This window comes from Phasianus colchicus, chromosome 1 (genome assembly GCF_987193195.1).
Source record: "Phasianus colchicus chromosome 1, bPhaCol1.hap1.1, whole genome shotgun sequence".
NCBI lineage: Eukaryota > Metazoa > Chordata > Aves > Galliformes > Phasianidae > Phasianus > Phasianus colchicus.
The window spans coordinates 179625828-179645293 of NC_143436.1; the positions used below are offsets into that span (position 1 = coordinate 179625828).

A 19466-nucleotide genomic window follows, 5' to 3' on the forward strand; every position below is an offset into this window, starting at 1 on the left:
TCTGCTAGGTGATATTAACCACAATAGATCAGGCTTTCCTCAGAAAAAGTGTATCTGAATAGCAAAATATCCTTAATATGCAAATACTTTGTCATAACTAGAGAACCTTGCAAAAAAACTGAGTTTCCAGTTACTGTGAAATTAGTGCAAGTTTCTGAAAGACTCTTTTAATACCAATCTTACAATTTTCCTGTTTTGTTATGTCTAAATGAATGCAGATGCAGAGAATCATTGGAAAGGAAGATGATTTGAAAACAGCTGGAGATGAAACCATATTTCAGGTATGAAATAGAGATGCATTTTTCTTAACAAAGGTACTGTCGTATTTCCTGTGGACTTTGTTATTTTTTAGATGTGTATATAAGCATCAGTGACTGTTATAATTAACATAGGTGCATTGGGTGTCAATTTTCTAACTTCGGAAGAAAAATTATTTTCATTTCTGCATGTCCTGATGAAGTTTATGCAATTAATTTATTCTACTTCTGTGTAGTATATATTTTTTTAATAACTTCTGCAAGGTTCTGTTTTAAAGTAACTTTGTTATACTTATGAAAAATCCAGAAAACCCTATGTATTGACACATGAGAAAAGATGGCTGCAAACATGAATTGATACCTTAAACTTAATGTAAGTGCTGCTGTTGCAGTAATATCAGCTTATTTTGAGTTGGTTTGTGTCTTAGTTTCAGTCAGGATGGAATTGGTGGTATGGTGGTATGTTTTTGATCTAGGAGAAAAACAATGTTGATAATACAGTGATGCTAATAGCTGCTGCTAAGCAGTGTTGTACAGAGCCAAGGCCTTTCACAGTGAAGGGCCCAGGGAGCTGGGGGGGAACAGAATTAGGACTGCTGACTTAAATTGGCCAAAGAGTTATTCCATGCCTTATGGCATCATGCAGGAGTTTTGAGGGGATGGGAGTTATCTGGCTCTCTTCTGCCACTTAGGGCAAGCTGGGCATCAGCTGGGGAGTGGTGAGCAATTGCTTGTGTGTCACTTGTTCTTTACATTCATATATATGTATATATATACACACACACGCATACATTTCCATAACTATTTTACTTCCCCTTTTCTCTATCTTATTAAATAGCTTTAGCTCAACACACGAGTGCTACTTTGTTGTTTTTTTTTTTAATTCTCTCCCCCTTCACGTTGAGAAGGAGGGGAGTGAGTGTGTGGTGCTGAGCCATCTGCCAGGGCAGGCCACAACAGTTTGAAATACATTTGCTGTGGCTCAGGTGACACAGGCAAGCATTATCTTTGTTAGTTCCACTTCCAAAGAGAAATAGTTTAATTGCGGACCAGAAGAGGAAACAATCTTAGAATGCTGCCTTCAGGCTGGGTTAGAAGTTTCTTGGGATTGCAGACCATTAGGAAATGGTAAATGCACATCATCAGGGAAAGGAGGAGAAGGTAAATTCCTGTTCTCTCCTGGCTGTTTTTCCCTAAATCTTGCCAGTTACACTTACCTTCTTTCCTGAGATGAGTGTTTGACAGCTGTCATCTCTTCTTCAGTCTCTGTTCAGCACAGTGACATTCCGTTGCTTGAATGAGATTGAATGAGACTGAAAACAGAAGGGGAACATCTCAGTGTACTGAGAACACCTCAGCAGAAGCAGATGAACTGAGGCAAAGAGGAGAGTGCAGATGAGCTATCTCCATCTGAAGTGTTTCCTGCATCCTCAGCACTATCTCTGTTGCATGCTTATTCTCTCCACAGACTTGCTTTCAGTCTTAAACTGAAAATGGATAGTTGGGAATGGGGCATCAACTGCTGATGTTATAAGCTAAGCAAATGCTAATGTTGTTTCAAAAGAAATTTATACAGGGATCTGTTTTATAAACCCATTGTGCATAAGCAGTTTCTACAAAGAGTAAGGTTGGTTTGTGTCATTTGCTTTTTCATCAATCTCAGAAAAAACAGAAGTGACAGTATGGGTAACACCTTTAGCATTGGCTAGGCATAAACATAAATTACCTTCTGTTGCATGCAGGTATTTGGTCCCTCACTATGCGTACAGACTTCAGCTGAAAATTATTTGGCTGAACAACAACCAACTCTTCCTGAATCATTTCTTCAGTCACCAGATTAAAATAGCAACAAGTAATGGGGTTGTCTGTTACTTCAAACCAATTTCAACTGAGACTTAATTTCTGTAGAGTAAAAGAAAACTAATCTTCATTCTATCAGATTTCCAGAGAAACTTTGATACAGTTGGACAGATTTGTATAAAAACACATAAGTGTAGTAAGAGCTACTTAGTTACCTGAGCCGGAATGTCTCCATTTTGTTGTGCCTCTTCAGAATGCTCCATTGCAAAATATCTGAAATTATTGTATCAAAAAAAATTTAAAAGCAGTTTCTTAGCAAATTATAAATGGATTATAGCCTACTTAAAAGATGAAATAAATACATTTATAGAGTACAGATATATTGAAGTTCTTCTACTTTTCATATTTTTCCTTGGAAAAATCCAATTTGTCATTTTTCTTTTTATTTTTATTTCCTGTCTCTGTCTCTGAAAGTACAAGTTGATTATAAGCAGTGAATCTAACAGTACAATGTGGTATCAATGTACATATCTTTACTCCCTATTTCTAACAACTATGGCACTTGCAGTATTATTTTCAATCAAAGCAGGTAAAGCATAAAAATATTTACACTTACAGTGTTCTTCAAAAGCTGGGATGTTGCAACAGAAGTTTGCTGTTTGGAACAGTTCTTTGTTCCCATACCTTTGTAATTTGCATTCACGTTTACTGCTCTTTCAGAGTAATCCCAGTTTGTTTTGTGATACCAGATGAAAAAAGTGTCACTGCCTTATGACAGTAAGATTTAAATGGCAGTTTGCAACTTCATTTCACCTCCAGACATATCCAGGTGTGTTCCCTGCCCAGCAAGCAGACAGAAGCCAAAGTCAGTCATTTAATGATTGGATATACTCCTCAATACTCACTGAGATACTGTGCTAGGAAAAGAAATAGCATTTTTTTGCTTTGCACCATCTTTGGTCCATGCATCTCTGTTTCTTGTATTGAGAGTCTGAATATGCCACTTATGTTCAGAATGTTACTAGTTATGGTTATTTGACAGGGATTGCAGTGAGCTTGGTTCTTCAAATAAAAACATTTTAATTGAGAGGTTTTTCTTTTTCCAATGTTGTTATCAATGCAGAAAAAACTGCCTAGCCTTAATCAGCCCAGTCATTTAGGAGGCTCCTTGCTGACTTTTTCCCATGTGATTTACCTACAGTACAGGCATGCACACAGATAGATGCAGGCACACTTACAGAACCATCAACCTGTTTGGTGTATTTTGAAAAAGGTTTTCTCCAGTTAAATGCAGTGGTTGCTTCTTGGTGTGAGTTTCCTGAGTTCCTTTAAACAGTGTTATGTGCATCAACATTGCTGTAGTGAAACCAAAGCTAATGTTTGCTGATATCTGCCCTACAGCTAGAGCAGGGACTTTGCTCCTGGGTCCTTCTGTTTAGATTAATGAGTTATCAAGCAGTTTCAATACCTCCAATTTAATATGCTTTGTGTAATGGATAAACTTAGAAAATAAGTTTAGCTATTGTTCAGTTGTTCGGGAAGGAATGACAATGCAGAATCTTCTGTAATTGTTCTTAAAATTGAATTAATGTGGGGCAATATTACCTGCATTGTTAAGTTCCAAATGGTTAAACATATGCTCCTGAATTCCATAATAAACGCATTTTCATGCGAAGAATCTAACCTCCATGTGTTTTTTTAAACATTTAACTAGTACTTGGGGACAAAGCTACTAATCTTTCTTAAATGGCCTACTTTAATGGGAGCACATGGATATTTTCCTATTGTTGTGTAGCAATTGTTTTTGCCTGTTTACTTCTCTTTTTTTTTTTTTTTCTCTTTATTTTCTCCTAAGAGAGCTGAATGACATTAATTGTCCTCATATTTGTCACCACTTACGACCTTCAGACATTGCAGCACTGCAGTGCATCTCAGCCCCAGAGACTGGGCAGGCCATCTCATAACTTGTCCATCTGCTTATTAGAATTCCTACGTAATTTAAAATTTTCTGTCCATAACTTTGGAGTCTGCAAAGCCCTGGGCTCGTGATAACTGAGGACTGCCTGAATTGAATGGGCGAAAGTGGTGGTTAACAGCTATGCTTTTATACTGCAGTAACATTCAGTGACAGGGCTACGGCATATCTATGCAACACATCAAATTTTCAAAGGATACAGCCCAAGACTAAAATTGATGTCCCTCCCAAAACAGTGTGTCATAAGTATTGTCATCTTTTACTTCATAATAGTGCACATTTCTTCTAGAACCATCTTATGCTACGTATATGTTTTGTATTAGCCAAATAACATTGAATTCTGTTGAACAGCTTTGGGATACATTTTGGGATATATTCCTGTTTAAAGGAATCCCTCTAAGCAGGTAACCCCCTGAAGAGCCAAGCAGCACTGCATCAAAATACCAAGCTATTAAAAAACTGCTGGGTCACTGCTTACCTCACAGACAAGGAAAATATTTTATTTTTCCACATGATCTGATGCCATTACATCCTCAAGAGAGATGGAGACACGTCCTTTCTAGCACTGGCACTGTTCCACTAGTCCCATCTTCAGGTGAATGACCTTTAAAGATCCCTTCCAACTCAAATGATTCTGTGATTCTATAAATTTTCTAGATACCTATTATGCAAGTACATTACCTTGGGCTTGGATAGTGAAAGACTCTCCCACAAGGAATTCATCTGGAAGCCTGCTGTGGTCACAGCAGCATTGCTTTCTGTTTTACAGACAAGAGGGAAGGTTACCCCTTTCATCCCCGCTGTGTAACCTCACTGAGCTCTGCTCTGTGTGACAGCGACAGGCCCGAGGGAACGGCATGGAGCTGCGGCAGGGGAGGGCAGCTGGGGGTGAGGGAAAGGCTCTGCACCACAGGGCGGTGGGCATGGAACAGCCTGCACAGGGCTGTGGGCACGGCCCCAGTGCCGAAGCTCAGGGAGCATTTGGAAGCGCTCTCAGACACAGGGATTGGATTTGGGGTGGTGCTGTGCAGAGCTGGGGTTGGACTCGAAGATCCTTGTGGATCCCAGAAAATAGCAGTGTAGGCTCCACACAAGGGAGGGAGGGCACAGGTCTGGCCCAATACCTATGCATCTATCAGCTGTAGCCCTGGCATCAGAGCAGGAAGAATCTAGTATAGCGTTGCTCTGCTTTACATAGTGCACTAGCTTATAAAATCAATTGGAATGAACTGGAAAAGCTGCATGTATGCAGGTCCAGTCTGTATACACACACTGCCTGTCAGGGAGGCAGTGGGACAGTGGGGTGGAGATGCATGCTTTGCCTCGGAGGCCACATTAACATTAAACAGAAGAGTGAGCTTCACAAAGCTTAATACCTCCTGAGGGAGTTTCTTGTGACAGATTCTCTGCTTTTTATGGAAATTAATATTTCTAAAGTATGACGTGGCAGGGAGGCAGGGCCTGTACCCCTGTGAGGGCTGAGCCCAGCCACACAGAGGCTGCACACCAAGCAGGCCCCACACAGCCAGGCTGGGTCCCCTCACCCTGCTGGCAGCAAAGCGAGTTGAAACCCGCTCTGATTTCTGTCATCAAGCATCTCCCACAAGATCGGCTTCCAGATTAGCATAATCCTATTTGGCTGGCAACCATTTTTATTCAGTACCTCCTAGGGAACTGCAGCAGGCCTTGGGGTGAGGTGCTGCAAGCTGAAGACATTCATGAAGTTAGGTTTTCCTCCTTGCTAAGGCACTGATGCTATGGCATAGCCACTCCATGGCATCAGCTGTCATTAACATCAGGCATCATTAACAAACAGCCAACCCACAGATAATGGGAGTGTTCACTCCCAAGTGCTGAATGTAAGTTTTCTTATAAGTTAATGTCTGTTATATCTTCTGTGGAAAAAGTGAAGTGCACAGCTTCACCTGCCTGTACCAGACCTGGTGTATCCTTGAATCCTGCCTAGTGAGAATCTGAGAAGGCAACACATTCAAAAGTGCAGTATGGATTTACGTGATTAAAGCTGACTCATCCTAAAATGACGTGTTCATTCTGGAGCCCTCTTCAGGCTGTCTGGGCTTTGCCAAAAAAAGGCTGCTTTTGGAGACCTGGATCTCCTAGTCTCACTCATTTGCCTGCTTTTAGTTGTTCTGTCTGGCTGTACCTAATAGGATTCATATCATAATGGCTACATCTTTAAAAACTCCTTCCTGAAGCTGAGTTGCAGGATATATTCCAACATCTTGGAGCCCTATGAATGACAGAAACCGCCGTGCTTTTGAGCCATGTTTGAGGCAAAGCTGCCTAGATTGAAGGCTAGATGGCTTCCAGGGAGAGAAGCATGGCCTGAGGAAGTGACTAACTTAGCAACTGAAGAACAAGTAATAGTTCAGAGAAGTGGACTGGGAAAAAAAGAATTGCAAGGTTTTAGTTTTAGTTTTAGAAAGATTTTGATCATCACTAGCAGATTGAAATTAGTATATTGTTCTTCTCGACTCTCATTTCTTTACCACCTCTTCAACCATTCTCTCACCTTCTATCTTAACAAAAAATAAAAAAATAAAAAAATAAAAATTTAAATCCCAAATTTAAAAAAAAGTTTTAAATCCCAAATGTATTTTTACATTTTCTATGAAAGCAAGATATTACACAGCAAATGTCATCTCCCAGGATGCAAGTAAGATTAGGAACATGCTACAGATTTTAATAGTGATGAATACTTTCATGCCTCAAGCAAATTCTACAATGAAAAGTGGTAAGAATCCAGAGACAGCAAGTCTATTAACATTTCAGATGAGTTAGGTACATTATTCTGAAAATCTTTTCTTACCACGTGATAAGTTTCTTCAGTAGCACTTGTTGCTACTTGCTGCAGTGTGAGGTCCTACATGCAAAAAGCTCGGTGGGAAGCTACAGGATTATGTAGGCCTGTGCCTGTGGCTCAGTGTTGGCAGCATCAGGCTTCTATGTTAACAGTCTGTGTAACATAAAAAGGAAATATCTGATTGTGTTATCTGATTTCATTTTAAAATGATTACTTTTTTATACTTTTAAAATGATGACATTTTTGAAGGTTTATAAGGTGTTAAAATTACTCCAGGAACATGAGTTTAATGTTTCCAGAAACACATGTTCCTTAGTTCATATAGGCTTGAGCAACATCAGAGATTGGTCTTTGGGATCCTCTGTCTGAGGCAATGGACCCAGGAGAATGTCTGAGTTCCCCAAATGAGACACATGTCCATGCCCCATCAACTTGCAGACATCAAGGTGATAACATCACCATCCATTCTTCTTTCTGTGCCTCATCTTCCTCTAAGGCATGAACCCAAAAAGCTGCTGAAGTGCAACCTGCAAACGCTAAAGCCACCACACACACCTGAATACAGACAGTTTAGAGAGTGGCTCTGTCACTGAAAGCTACAACTCTGATCCTTTTTACAGCTACAAGGTTAGGTTACCATTTCATTCTCACTGCCCAGAGACATTCCAAATCTAAGTTGTTCTACCTAGGCTCGGGAGGGTGAGCTGTTGGAAATATTAATAGACCTCTCATTATCTTCTAACAAACATTTGTCATGTTGGTACTAATTTATGCAGTTCAGCAGCAAAAGCTCCTAATGATTTTGTGGAAAAAAATGAATTATGTACTAACATGTGCTTTAATAGCATTAACTTTAGTAAAAGCAATTTTTTTTTTTTTTGCAATTTTACCCGAAAGGTGTAGTTTCTCTTGTCTCCTATTGCATATTCTCTTTTAAAGAAATGTGCTGCTTTGTAGTTTTAAAACACATTTAACTCTCACTAACACAGTGTTTGGACATCTGCCAATTCCACTTTGGAATTTCAGCTGATAAAGAGGGGTAGCCAACGAGTAGGTCCATATTTGTTATAAATCCAGGGATAGGCTTTGCCATCTTAGATAAGATGAGATGGGTATTGTTTGTATGTCTTCATCTGGCTTGTAGCTAGAGGAACCTGAATAGAAGAAAATTATTTTTCTGTTGCAAATTTAGTTTTTAAGAGGTTATTTTAAACTTTGTTTTTCAGATCACTTTCAGTACAACACTGATTTTAATACAGAGTTGTTAAATTGCAAGTATTAAATTCCATAATCACGAGCTTAGTTTTAAAAATTACATCAGAAATTTATTCCTTGTATTTTTCAAGTTCTCTTTGAACAAGCAAACAAAAAGGAGATTAGAATCTCACTGCAGTGGGAAATGCATTGATTCTTTTCTGTTTCTTCTTAGAAAACTTTGCATTCCAACGTTAATAGTCAGGGGTTGACTTTCAAACAAGCATACACAAGCATTTGACTTTTGACTTTCAAAAAAGCCCATACGAATGTTTATGCATCAGTCTTCACAGCAATCTGAAGTGTTTAAACTTTAGAAGGATGGACCTCGTGGGTATTTAAATATTCTTTGCCTGCAGTTAAATGATAAAGTTCAATAAGTACAGTTTGCTTGTGTCTTGAAAACTGTTTTTTTCCAGATTCACTCATTCATGACTTGCATCACTGACATTTAGTGCATTGTGGTCTGCAGTAGAAATGAGGAATGTTACATTTTAACTATAACATAACTGTGTCGCGTATGCAGTAAGCATGAAACACAGGGACTAATGGGACTTGTTATTGATGATGCTGAAAGCTAAATAACCATTAGTATTAAATCTTATGAATAGACTCTTGTCTTTCATCTTACCTCTTCAACCAGATAAAAGACACAGAGGCTATTTAGATGTCATAAGAATAGTTTGTTGAAATCCCTCTGGACTTGAAAAAAAAATCTCTCTTCATGTTTCCCGGTGTTTTGTTGCGTTCAAAGAAATGCCAGTACACTGCTGCTGAAAGAAGAAAAGGACAGAAACCCAGCATTATGTGTGGGTTTAGGCTTGTTAAAGATGCTGTTGAGTTGAAATAACGTGCATCGTTTTTCTGCAGAAATCTCTTTATCAGATTTTTAAAAACAGAACAATGAATAGCACTGAAGATTGGCAAGAAGCCTTCTGAGACCAAACTATAATAGAACACTGTGAATGTTTTTGTTTTTCTAGTTCCACTTTGTAAAGTCTCGTAAATGTTTTTAAATGACTGTAACAAACTAAAAATGCCTAAGAACTCTCTTTTACAGAGATGTTACATTTATGTAAACCTCTCTTCACCTAAACATAAAGCCTTATAACGATTTAACTAGCAACCTTTTCCATTCTAATGATAAAGTACAACAGAGGTGGTTGTAAATTGTACTCAACTTTCATACAGAATATTTAGGAGCAGGATGTACATAGACTGTTACCAGCTGATGTGGAAAAAATATTCAGCTTGGAGATTCTTGTGTGATAGCTTTGGGAACAGTAATTTAATTACAAGCATCTCTTGTGAAATTGTACTTCAGATAAATACTTTGAGATTTGCAGTGAGTAGATAGCAATAATCGTCAGGGATTTTTTTTGTTTGTTTTATAGGAAGCAGAATTGGAAAGCTGTGATGTTAATACCATGCTGCTGGTGCATTTCTTTGGAAAAGAAGGAAAGGAAAAACTTCGCTATTCTGAGTTTTTCAGGTATTTTTTCAGCCAGTCCTGTTCATAACACTTCTACTCTGCATTAACACTGGTGTTAGCCTGACCCTATGCTGAGTTGGTTCAGAAAGTTAAATGGATAACCAGGTAGGAGACTATTTGTGGTTTTACATGATTGGAGTTCTGGTGTAGCTCCTTGGACCTACTGTCTGCAGGAGAAATTGTGCTCAATTTTCTGCATCCTACCCTGATGAAATCAAAAGCAGCAAAAGGGCTGGAGGTCATGAGGTTTGAGATTACCATCATACTGTCTTACATGCAGCTGCCAAGACACAGCATACTGTAAGACAGTATGATTCAAGAGTATTTTTTTAGAACAGTGCTAATCAATTGAACTTTACTGAATTGAGATGGTCCTCATTACAACTGTCATGTTAGGATACAGGAAACATTTCTGCTCACTTCAAATTCCAACTTCTGTTGAAACTTCAGTGATGCCTTTTTTCACCCTTTGAAATATTGCACTGGGGCAATGCAGATACTTTGTGGCACTTGTGCTGGTACTTAAAATTGAGGCAGATGGTAGACAGGATCAGACTGAAGCTGCGGTGCCACACCAAGTAGCCACTACTGCTGGAAAAGCATTGCTTGCAAGTCTGGTTTCACTGTAAGCTTGAAAAATCAGAAGCTCAAATAATGTTCTAAGACTGGAGTCATTCAGTTCACACGTTACATGTGTGTCAGAAAAATGCTGTAATCCCTGTCCACATTCGAGCGTGAAGCTCTGCTGTGGTTGATTTCAACTTGAAAATCCGACTAGGTGTCAGGTGTTTGTGTTTTCACTGAAGGGTTTTTAATTCCAGTGTTTCTTTAAATCAGTAATGATGACCACCAGTGATCAACATTTAACTGGTTAAAACTCTCTGTTACTTGGGAGATCAATTTCTACTTTTAGTATGAAGTCAGGACACATCTTGTTATATGAATGTTGGGCCGGAATCCAGATACACACTTTGAAATAAATGGAAGTTAAATGCCTGTACATCTCTATGATTCTTGATTTGCATTTTGAACACAACATCAAGAGAAGATTATCTATATTAGTATTACTTCTTCTACAAAAATAATTGGACATTTACAGACTGTGGAAACAAATTGTTTACTTGAATTTTTGTTCAGAAGCAGGGGGAATCTGTGCCAGCCCTCTTAAAAAATGGATGTTGTTTCAGTCAGTAAAGGTTTGAGGAAAGCCAGAGTGAAAAAGGAAGACAATTTTTTTAACTCTAAAGAGCGTTCCACTCCACTGGCTCAAGTACATACCAGTCTTCAAATAAACAGCCTTTCTCTTTTGAAGACCGCCACTCAATAGGAATCTGAGTAAAATAAGTTTAAGATGCCTGCAGCTCCCTTCTGTATAAATAGCATAGATTCTCTCAATGAAACAAAAGGCAGAGAGCACCAGTAAAAGGTTGTGTTTGCATATACAGTGTAAACTGAAATGCCTTGGCTTTTAGATAAAATCCCACGCTGACCCAATGAGGCATGACATTGATAAAACTATGTACCTAGTACCATCAGAACGTATGGGTTAAAGACCTTTGCCTACCACACAGATAGAAGCCTGTAATCAAAATCAAACTCCCACATCTTACTCTTAAAATCTGTGAGATAAGTGTAAGGTTTAATGCAGGTAATTTTTCAACAGTGGCAGTTATTTTTTGTAGAGTTGGAATGTGCCTCTTTATCACTGTGTAGACACTCCATCTCAGTTGCAACATGACAGTGAAGTTTGTTTAACACACAGAAAGGCGAATAAAAGAATCAGTGTCTTTTTAACCTGTGTGAAGATATCACTTTTCACATGATTTTATTTGCAAGTAAATCAAGCACATCATTTCTAGGTTCCTATTGTTCAGAGAAAATGTGATTTCTATCTGATGGCCTCTCATAACATTTTACCTTACGCGGGAAGCTATTGTTGGCTGTTTGATCAAAGTGCCACACTGTTTTTACAAGAGATGACTGATGAGCTGTACAGACATAGATCATTGTCAAAAGAAGAAAATAATGGTGGTAAATGCTTTTATCATTTTCCAAGTTGTTGCCTAGAAAGCTTTTCCATTGATCAGTGTAGTACCTAGCGGAACGTAGAGGTGATTAGATTTGATTAGGACACACTAAAACTTGTCACATTAGTTAAATACACAGATATTACTGCATTACAGAACCACACAGTAAAAAAAAAAAAAAAAGGAATGCCTTCTTTGTGAAATTTCACTTTACTTGTATGGGAATTCAGAAATCTGAGACTGGTGTTCTCACCTCATTACTTACATATATTTTCCTCATGCTCCTACTTTGCAGTTTGGCTGACTTAAAAATCTTTTTGTAAGTGTGCAACCGTCTGTGTCTGCACTTTCACCAATGATGTCCGACCCTTTTAGTCTGCAGTCCAAACATTTAAAAAATGTCAGACAGCCACAGTATCAGGGCATTTCATTTGCCTTGTTCTCCTTCTTTGCATTCAGATGACACAAAGAAAATGGAAACTGTCTATGTCTCTTCAGTCAGTGTGAAGCTGAAGTAAGCCAGTTCTTGTGCCTCCCTTCCTACACCCCCAAACACAGGAGGCATATGGATTATGGAGAGGGAACGTGGTTAATCACTCTGTTCTCCATCTCCCTCCAGCTGCTGCATAGTTCTTTGGAAATCATAGGTAGGGAATACATGCAAGGAGACCCTCAGACTGCTTTTTCCTGGACAAGAATGAGACCATGAAACAATATCAGATCATTTTTCAGCTTCTTCTTCTTCTGTTGTGAAAGTAGATGTAAAGAAGTAATCCACAAGTAGTAAGAATCCATATAAAAGCAATTCCATATATACTTTATGACACCAGTTAAGGTCTTTCTCACTATTGTACAGAACATAGTCAAAACAGCAACCAAAGCTGCTCCTTTTCATCCTCCATTGAACAGTAGTGGTGGGTGCAGCTTCTTCTGGAACCACATACAAGTTGAGGAGGCTATCAAGGAAGCACATCCTCCTGTGCCATTCATGTAGTAACAAGGTGGTCTCAGAGCTCTTAAGGCATGACTCAAGGAACACGTGCACAGCCCCAGAATGCTGCATGATTTCTTGTCAGTTGTATTGTCCTTAACATCACCATTCACATCTTCAAAACAGTTTTTTTTCACTGGCAAAAGGTAGGAAACATTAATCAAATTTATTGTGTAGAGTGTAAATCACTAGTAGAAGTGGTACCTCAAAGCCAGGTGCAATTGGGATGTTTATTGTCCATTATATGTGTGTTTATATACATATAGATATAACAAAGAAGGGTAAATTAAATACAAGAAGCTGTAACCAGGTAAGACTTTCTTCTCAGAAATGTGAACCAATTCCTGTCTCAGGTGACCACCACATTGTTTTTACAATAATACCATTTTCTAATACCAGGCCTCATCTTACAGATTGTCACACTTCAAACATAAAGCCAGAAATCCATTGGAATTCCAGGCTTTTTTTTTTTATTCTTATGCATGGCAGTTTCCCTGGAATTTTTTGAGACAGAAACTATTTTTTTGTATTTTTCTTCCAAAACTTTTTCACTTGTGCTTTAAATTCAGCTATGTGGTATGTGGGTTTTTTTTGTTTTTTTTTTTTTATTATGAGTAGAAAGCTATTTAGTTTTCTGGGTTTAGCACGTATTTCTTCTTGACAGCCACTGTGGTGTTTTGTTTTGTTTTTTTCTGAAAGTCCCTTGCTGATCTTGTTTAAGTATGTCTAATCCCAAATAAAAGAGGAGACAGTAATTCACTCCCTAGACAGTTTATGACTGCTATGACTTTTTTCCTGTAATCTGTCCCCAAGCGAGCTTAAATCTCTCACAATCTCCTTCAAGGGTGAAAAAAAAAAGGAATAAGTGAGAGCATAGGGAAAAAAATACTAAAAATACTTCTAATTGATTCTGGAAGGAATAATGAAAAATTACTTTCCAGTATGGTTAAACAATAATCATAATTTAATCATATAAGAAAAAATAAATCCTGTTAATTTTCTTTCCCGATTTGTTGCTTTCAAACTTCTCATCAATTAACTGAAGTTTGCAACTCTTTATTCATTTTTTTCTTCTCTAGCTCAGAGGTTCCCAGTTGTACAACCATGCACAAAACACTGCCTTTCATTTACATGTCCTGTTTCTCTTTCTTTCGGTATTTTCAAACTCCTTGGTACATTTCATTTGAAAGCATTCATTTAAGAAACCAAAATATATAAACTGAACTACGCTGATAGGACGGAAATTTGTGTGGTGCTCTTTCTGAGTTTGTGCCAATGCACACAGGCAGAATCTCAAGTAGCATCCTCAGCCAGTGATGTTTTTGCCATGGTGACAGCTTGCACATTTCCAGTGATTTTCATCTAGAGATTTGGAAGTGCAGTTATGATTGCCTCTTTATGTGTCCCTATACCTACATTTCTATCTGTCTATAGACCCCAAATTCACTTAGAGATTACATGCAACCAGGATCAGACTGAGGAAAGAAAAGGGATGAGAACAAAATCTGCCTTCTGGTTCTATATTCCCATCGCAAGTGAATCTGAGCATTTCCCAAACATTTAGTAGTGAGATTGAGAAGAATTCCCATTTCTTCCTTTCCTGTATACTTATCAGACAAATAGCTTGATTAGTTTCACTACAGAGTGCTTATAGATGAACATGATTAATTTGATTGTCTGGTTTGGAAACACTGAGAACACTAAATCAAAGGGAGTTTTGCCTGTAATTCTGACAACGCTGAGATTGAGTAACTGCTGTAGCACTTGCTAAGCTGAGTTTGTAAGCATGTATGTAAATGATCTGTGAGGGTTAGTGGTCAGGTCCTTATTAAGTTTTCCATATTCTCTTCTGGAAAGTCATATTTGCCAAAAGGCAGCGTTGCAGCTCTTGGTAGCAGTCATTTGCTGCAGAGATGATTATCGAGTCTTCAGCAGGACTGCAGTGTCTGAAGAGGAGCCAAACCAGAGTAGAAATGCTGGAGTGATATATTCACCTCTGTCTTAGTTGTCAAATTTCCTTCCTACAAACCTATATACCACAAGCACCAGTCGGTTTTGTATTACAGTACTGAAGCTCTGTACAGACTTTGAATTCAGATCAAAAAGTATAGGAAGGAAAACATTCCCTAACCTTTCCTTTTGTGTTTCATTCTCTACTTCATGTGCCATAAGGAAGCTAGCACTTCATTGCAACATCTCAGGTTGGAGAGAGAATAGCTGCATTCCTGAGGTTCCCCACTGTTATTACATTTTCACTTCTATTAAACTGAGTTGCCAAAAAATCTTAAGAGACTCCCTCTTTCTGTAGGTTTGTAAAGCATGTTACAAAATGTGGGCTAACTTCTGATAAGGCTTCTGGATGCTGTTGTAACATGATAACAAAGTTGGCCATTGGCCTTCAACATGGGTGTTTCAGAGTATGGATAAAACAGGCTGTCTTAAAGAAAGTACTGTCTGTTCCAAGCCTTTTCTCCATCTTACAAATTTATGATTGCTCTTTTCTTTTTGTTATTTGGAAACTCAGGAGTTGCTTTTATCCTTAAGCTGCAGTGCAAGAACATTTCCAGTGCAGTTATTCTTGAATTGTAGAACATATCTAATATGCGAATCCCATTCCCATAGCTAAATTTTGTCTTTCTTTAAAGTCCACAGCCATTGACTTTAGGAGAGCAGGAATTCCATTAGTATGCTTGTTTTTCCTAATATATGAAGAAATTGTGAAGAAATTTCTAACTGAAAATTGTCATACTATGATCCAGAAGATAAAAAATCAAGTATCTCTAGTGGTGTTGTGGCATATAAGGTTTTACTTCCTAACCAGAAAGCTATTTTTAATAACTTTTAATAACTTTCTTTTTAAAAAACTCATTAGTATTTTTAACTCTCACATCTGGGAATAACAGTGACCTAGAATGCTGATGTGATGATTCATGGTATTTTAATTTTTATAATATGGGAGTCTATCAGATATAAATTTTACATTACATATATCAGCTGCTGAATTTGGTATGGCAGGAAATCTTCCCACTCTAGCTTGCCAGGAGCAAGCCTACGTGTTGAAATGCAGGATCCATTAATTTTTTTCGTACCTGAAGAAGTAATTCCTGCTCTCCTTCCCACTCTGAGTAGCGCAGTAAGATGTGTGGCTGTTGTGCAGTGACATTGCCTGGAAACAACTGGAGAGGACAAGATTCCAGGCTTGAGAAAAGGCAGCAGAAACCATGGAAAGATTCAGTGCCTCATTCCCTATCAGACAGAAGCGGGTGCAGAATCAAGCATATGTCAGAAATGCCGGAGCCAAATGCTTCCTTTTCCTCTTGGACTTCCTTGCACCATTCAGCTGGCTGATGTATGTGGCTACACAGACCACTGGCTCCTTCCTTGGCATATAGAAATGCTTGGTCATCCAGTCCTGCCCTGAGCCCTGGATGGGTCACTGAGAGTTTTGTGCTTAAGTGGAACCTCCAAATGTAACATTTAGATATGATGGAGGAACGCGTCATTTGTCATCACCTGGCTACTAACCAGCTAATGACAGAGAGGTGGCTCTCCAAAATGAAGAACTTATCCTATCAAAAACAGACCTTACACCTATCACAAGATGTATTTTACTTCCACAGAGTAAAAGCCAAGAAAATAAAACACCAAGTTACACCCTGTCTTCTTTTCCTAAATCCATGGCTTAAACATATTTCTGAAACCAACCTCATTTTCAGCAGCTTCTCCTCCCCCAGACCAGGTGTTCCATCAGCTGCAATCAAAGATGTGGTTACTGCTCTGCATGACCTGTACTATGTCTTTCAGCCATACATGAGCCACACATCCCAGATACTCCACTCTCACTTCTGATGGGCACTCCCAAAAAGCAACAAAGCTCTGTTATGTTGCCTGCATGGCTTTGGTCTGCAAGGCCTGTTCTGCCCAACTGCTCAGCACAGGCAGACATGGGTGTTTAAAAAAAAGAGGTCTAAGGATCACAGCCTTCAAAACAGTGCAGCCAGCTTTTGAAAAGCTGTTAAGGCAGTGATGCTCTGAGTATCCCAGTCAAGAAAACCTTCTGCCTGCTGTAATGCTGTCCCAGGGGGGGCACCTCTGCCATGCAGGGGCCTTGAAACTACCTTCACTGGACCAAAAAAATGCCCATATAAAATGTGGGAGCATAGCATACACGTACTCAGCATTACACTAATAGAACTCCAGCCTGAATCTTAAATTCCCTCCCAGTGTCAGGCTTTCGTTTACCTGTGTGTCCTGAGCAGTGAAGCATTTGTTGGCCCTTTATTTGCATGTGCAGCTCTAATTATTAGAGAAGAAAATACAAGAGAGAGCTTATGCTGCTGCAGCAGCCTTCAGCTAACCCCTTATAGACTTCACAGAGCTTCAAGCTACTAATTGTCCGAGTGATCTCATTAAAGAACTAAAGATAGCTGTGCAGGCTAAAATGCTTTAATTTCAGGGAAAATAATTCAAATCCAGTGAGGCCATGCAAACACTGACGAGCAAATGAGTCTCTGCTGCTCTTTGCTGCCTAGACCCTTAGCTGTCTTCTCCAACTAATTGCTTTGTCCCAATATAGAAGTATTTCATTCCCTCCTGTCAGTAAATTTTGCAACTCAATTAAGCAGGGTTCTTTTGATGCAATGAAAAGATTCTGGCAAGCCTGGTTGTGTTTTTAACCTTTCTATTCACTGGGGAGAAAAAAATTGTACATGGCCCATCTCTAAATGGCTCATACACCATTGTTTTTCTCTATCTTGAAATCCATATCAGCCCCCCCACAGAAAATGATAAATGGCCATGTGGGCCAAAATGGGGAAATTCAAAAAGAAGGGAAATTCACAAGCTCTGCTTGTGGTTCCAGCTTCTGGAGGGTAGTGAAGGTTAGTGAGGCACTGGCACGGGTTGCCCAGAGAGGTGGTGGGTGCCACAACCCTCAAGGTCAGGCTGGATGGGGCTCTGAGCACCTGATGGAGTTGCAGGTGTCCGTGTTCATGACAGGGGGTTGTATCAGATGGCCTCTAAGGGTCACTTCCAACTCAAACAGTTCTGTGATTCTGTACCCCCACATTGGTACTTGATTCTCATGCTGCTTTAGTTTTTCTCCCTAAAGAATGAGTGTCTTCTAAAACTGCTGATGTTCACAGCATCCTTTTTCAGACAGCTCTCTCCTCCAATACCTGCAACATCATTTTCTGTGCTCTTCCAAACCGTCTGCATGCCATCTATAGTCCCAGCAAACCCATTCTCTCAGTATTAAAGAACCAATTTGCCAAGTTTCTCTTTGCTGTCTGAGGCTTTACAGTCTTTGAGGCTTTTAGTTGTCCTTTCATGTAGCAATGATTTCAAGGTTTTTCTTTTCTTTCACCTTTGTAATAGTTCGTACCTCTTCTTTGGAGATGCTTTCCAACCTTAAATTCCTCTCTTATTAATACAAAATTTCATAAATAACGTGTCAGGCCTTCAGCTGCCCTGTCCTTTTCCACTCATTCATTACAACACTGCCTCATTGATCATTTTAATTCATTATCTGCACCTTTTCAAACATTTCTTTCTCACGTGAAAACTATAGACAATCTCTGCACGCTGTCTAAGCGTGGGCTTAGGGAACACCCTGCTGGTGACCCTGCTGAAATGCAGCTGTGGGAACAAATCAGCTCCCAGGCTGGTATCTGCGGTCAGGTGGTGGTGTCTAATGCATATTCACTATTTGTTCTCACAGGTTCATGGAAAATCTGCAAACAGAAGTGCAAGAAATGGAATTCATACAGTTTTCAAAGGGATTGAATGTCATGAGAAAGGAGGACTTTGCAGAATGGCTACTGTATTTTACTGACGAGGAAAATAATGAAATTTACTGGCAAAACGTGAGAGACAGATTTGAAGCAGGAGAGGTTGGTACTTGGAGTCTGCTTTGTTTTGCTTCCTTACTTCTGCATACAGGTTTTCATGTGAATGCAAGTATCTAAAAATAAAACCAGTTTCCAAATCAATTATGGCAGCTCTTGAGTTTTATGCAAATAAGAACAATGACAATTTACTAACTGAGAAATATAAGTATTGACAACAAGCATTCACACCCAAATGTTAAGTCCATTGGATTTAACAAAATAGATTTACTGGCATTTGAAAGTACTATCCAGTATATATTATCTAATTCTTTGATACTCTAGAATATCAGTTTGGAAGAATTCAAGACTTTCTGCAAGTTTACAAACAACCTGGAAGACTTTTCTATTGCCATGCAGATGTTCACCGTAGCCAATCGTCCTGTTAAACGAGGTGAGTGCTCCACAGCTTCACAGCTGTACTTTTTAAAAAGAAAATGATGCACTTTTCTTACAGAATTTTGTGCAGTGCAACACAATCATGGCTATGAAAAACACGTGAAGTATTTTTTAAACCAAAGAATTGAGGGAGAGAAGTTGTGTCTTTCACATGTAACAGACACTTAGGAGCAACGCAGGAAAATTTTTGTGGAAATACAAGTGTCTTTTGTTATGATTCTGAGGTTGGTACATAATTGTGATACTTGAAAGACAGCTCTCTTGAGTGTCATAACAAGATCCTTCTCCTTTTCTTTGTGTTCTTTTCAAAAAGGTGCAGTGCCATCTCTAGATTTATACTTAACATAAAGAGCTGAAACAGTTAACATCTTTTTAAAGACAAAATTAGGACTGTATGTAATGTATTTTGGGACCTTTTTAAATTGTGGTATATCCTTTTTCAGGAGGGTTTTCTACTTAATTATATTTAAATGAAATGTAAAGGAGTCAACTGCATTTACAGAGAAATTTTGAAAGAGGCAAAGATGAGAGATGAAGTGCTCTTTTTTCTAGTAAGCTTCAG

General features: G+C 38.8%; 1 protein-coding gene across 1 annotated transcript in view; it reads left to right on the forward strand.

Annotated features, from left to right (window-relative positions):
* The window catches only part of MICU2 (mitochondrial calcium uptake 2), a 133825-nt gene that overhangs the window by 109211 nt on the left and 5148 nt on the right, over positions 1-19466 (forward strand). Inside the window, exons 7-10 of the mRNA XM_031615730.2 lie at positions 219-281; positions 9505-9602; positions 18340-18511; positions 18791-18899. Coding sequence (XP_031471590.2) covers positions 219-281; positions 9505-9602; positions 18340-18511; positions 18791-18899 — 442 coding nt within the window. The remainder of the gene's footprint in view (positions 1-218; positions 282-9504; positions 9603-18339; positions 18512-18790; positions 18900-19466) is intronic.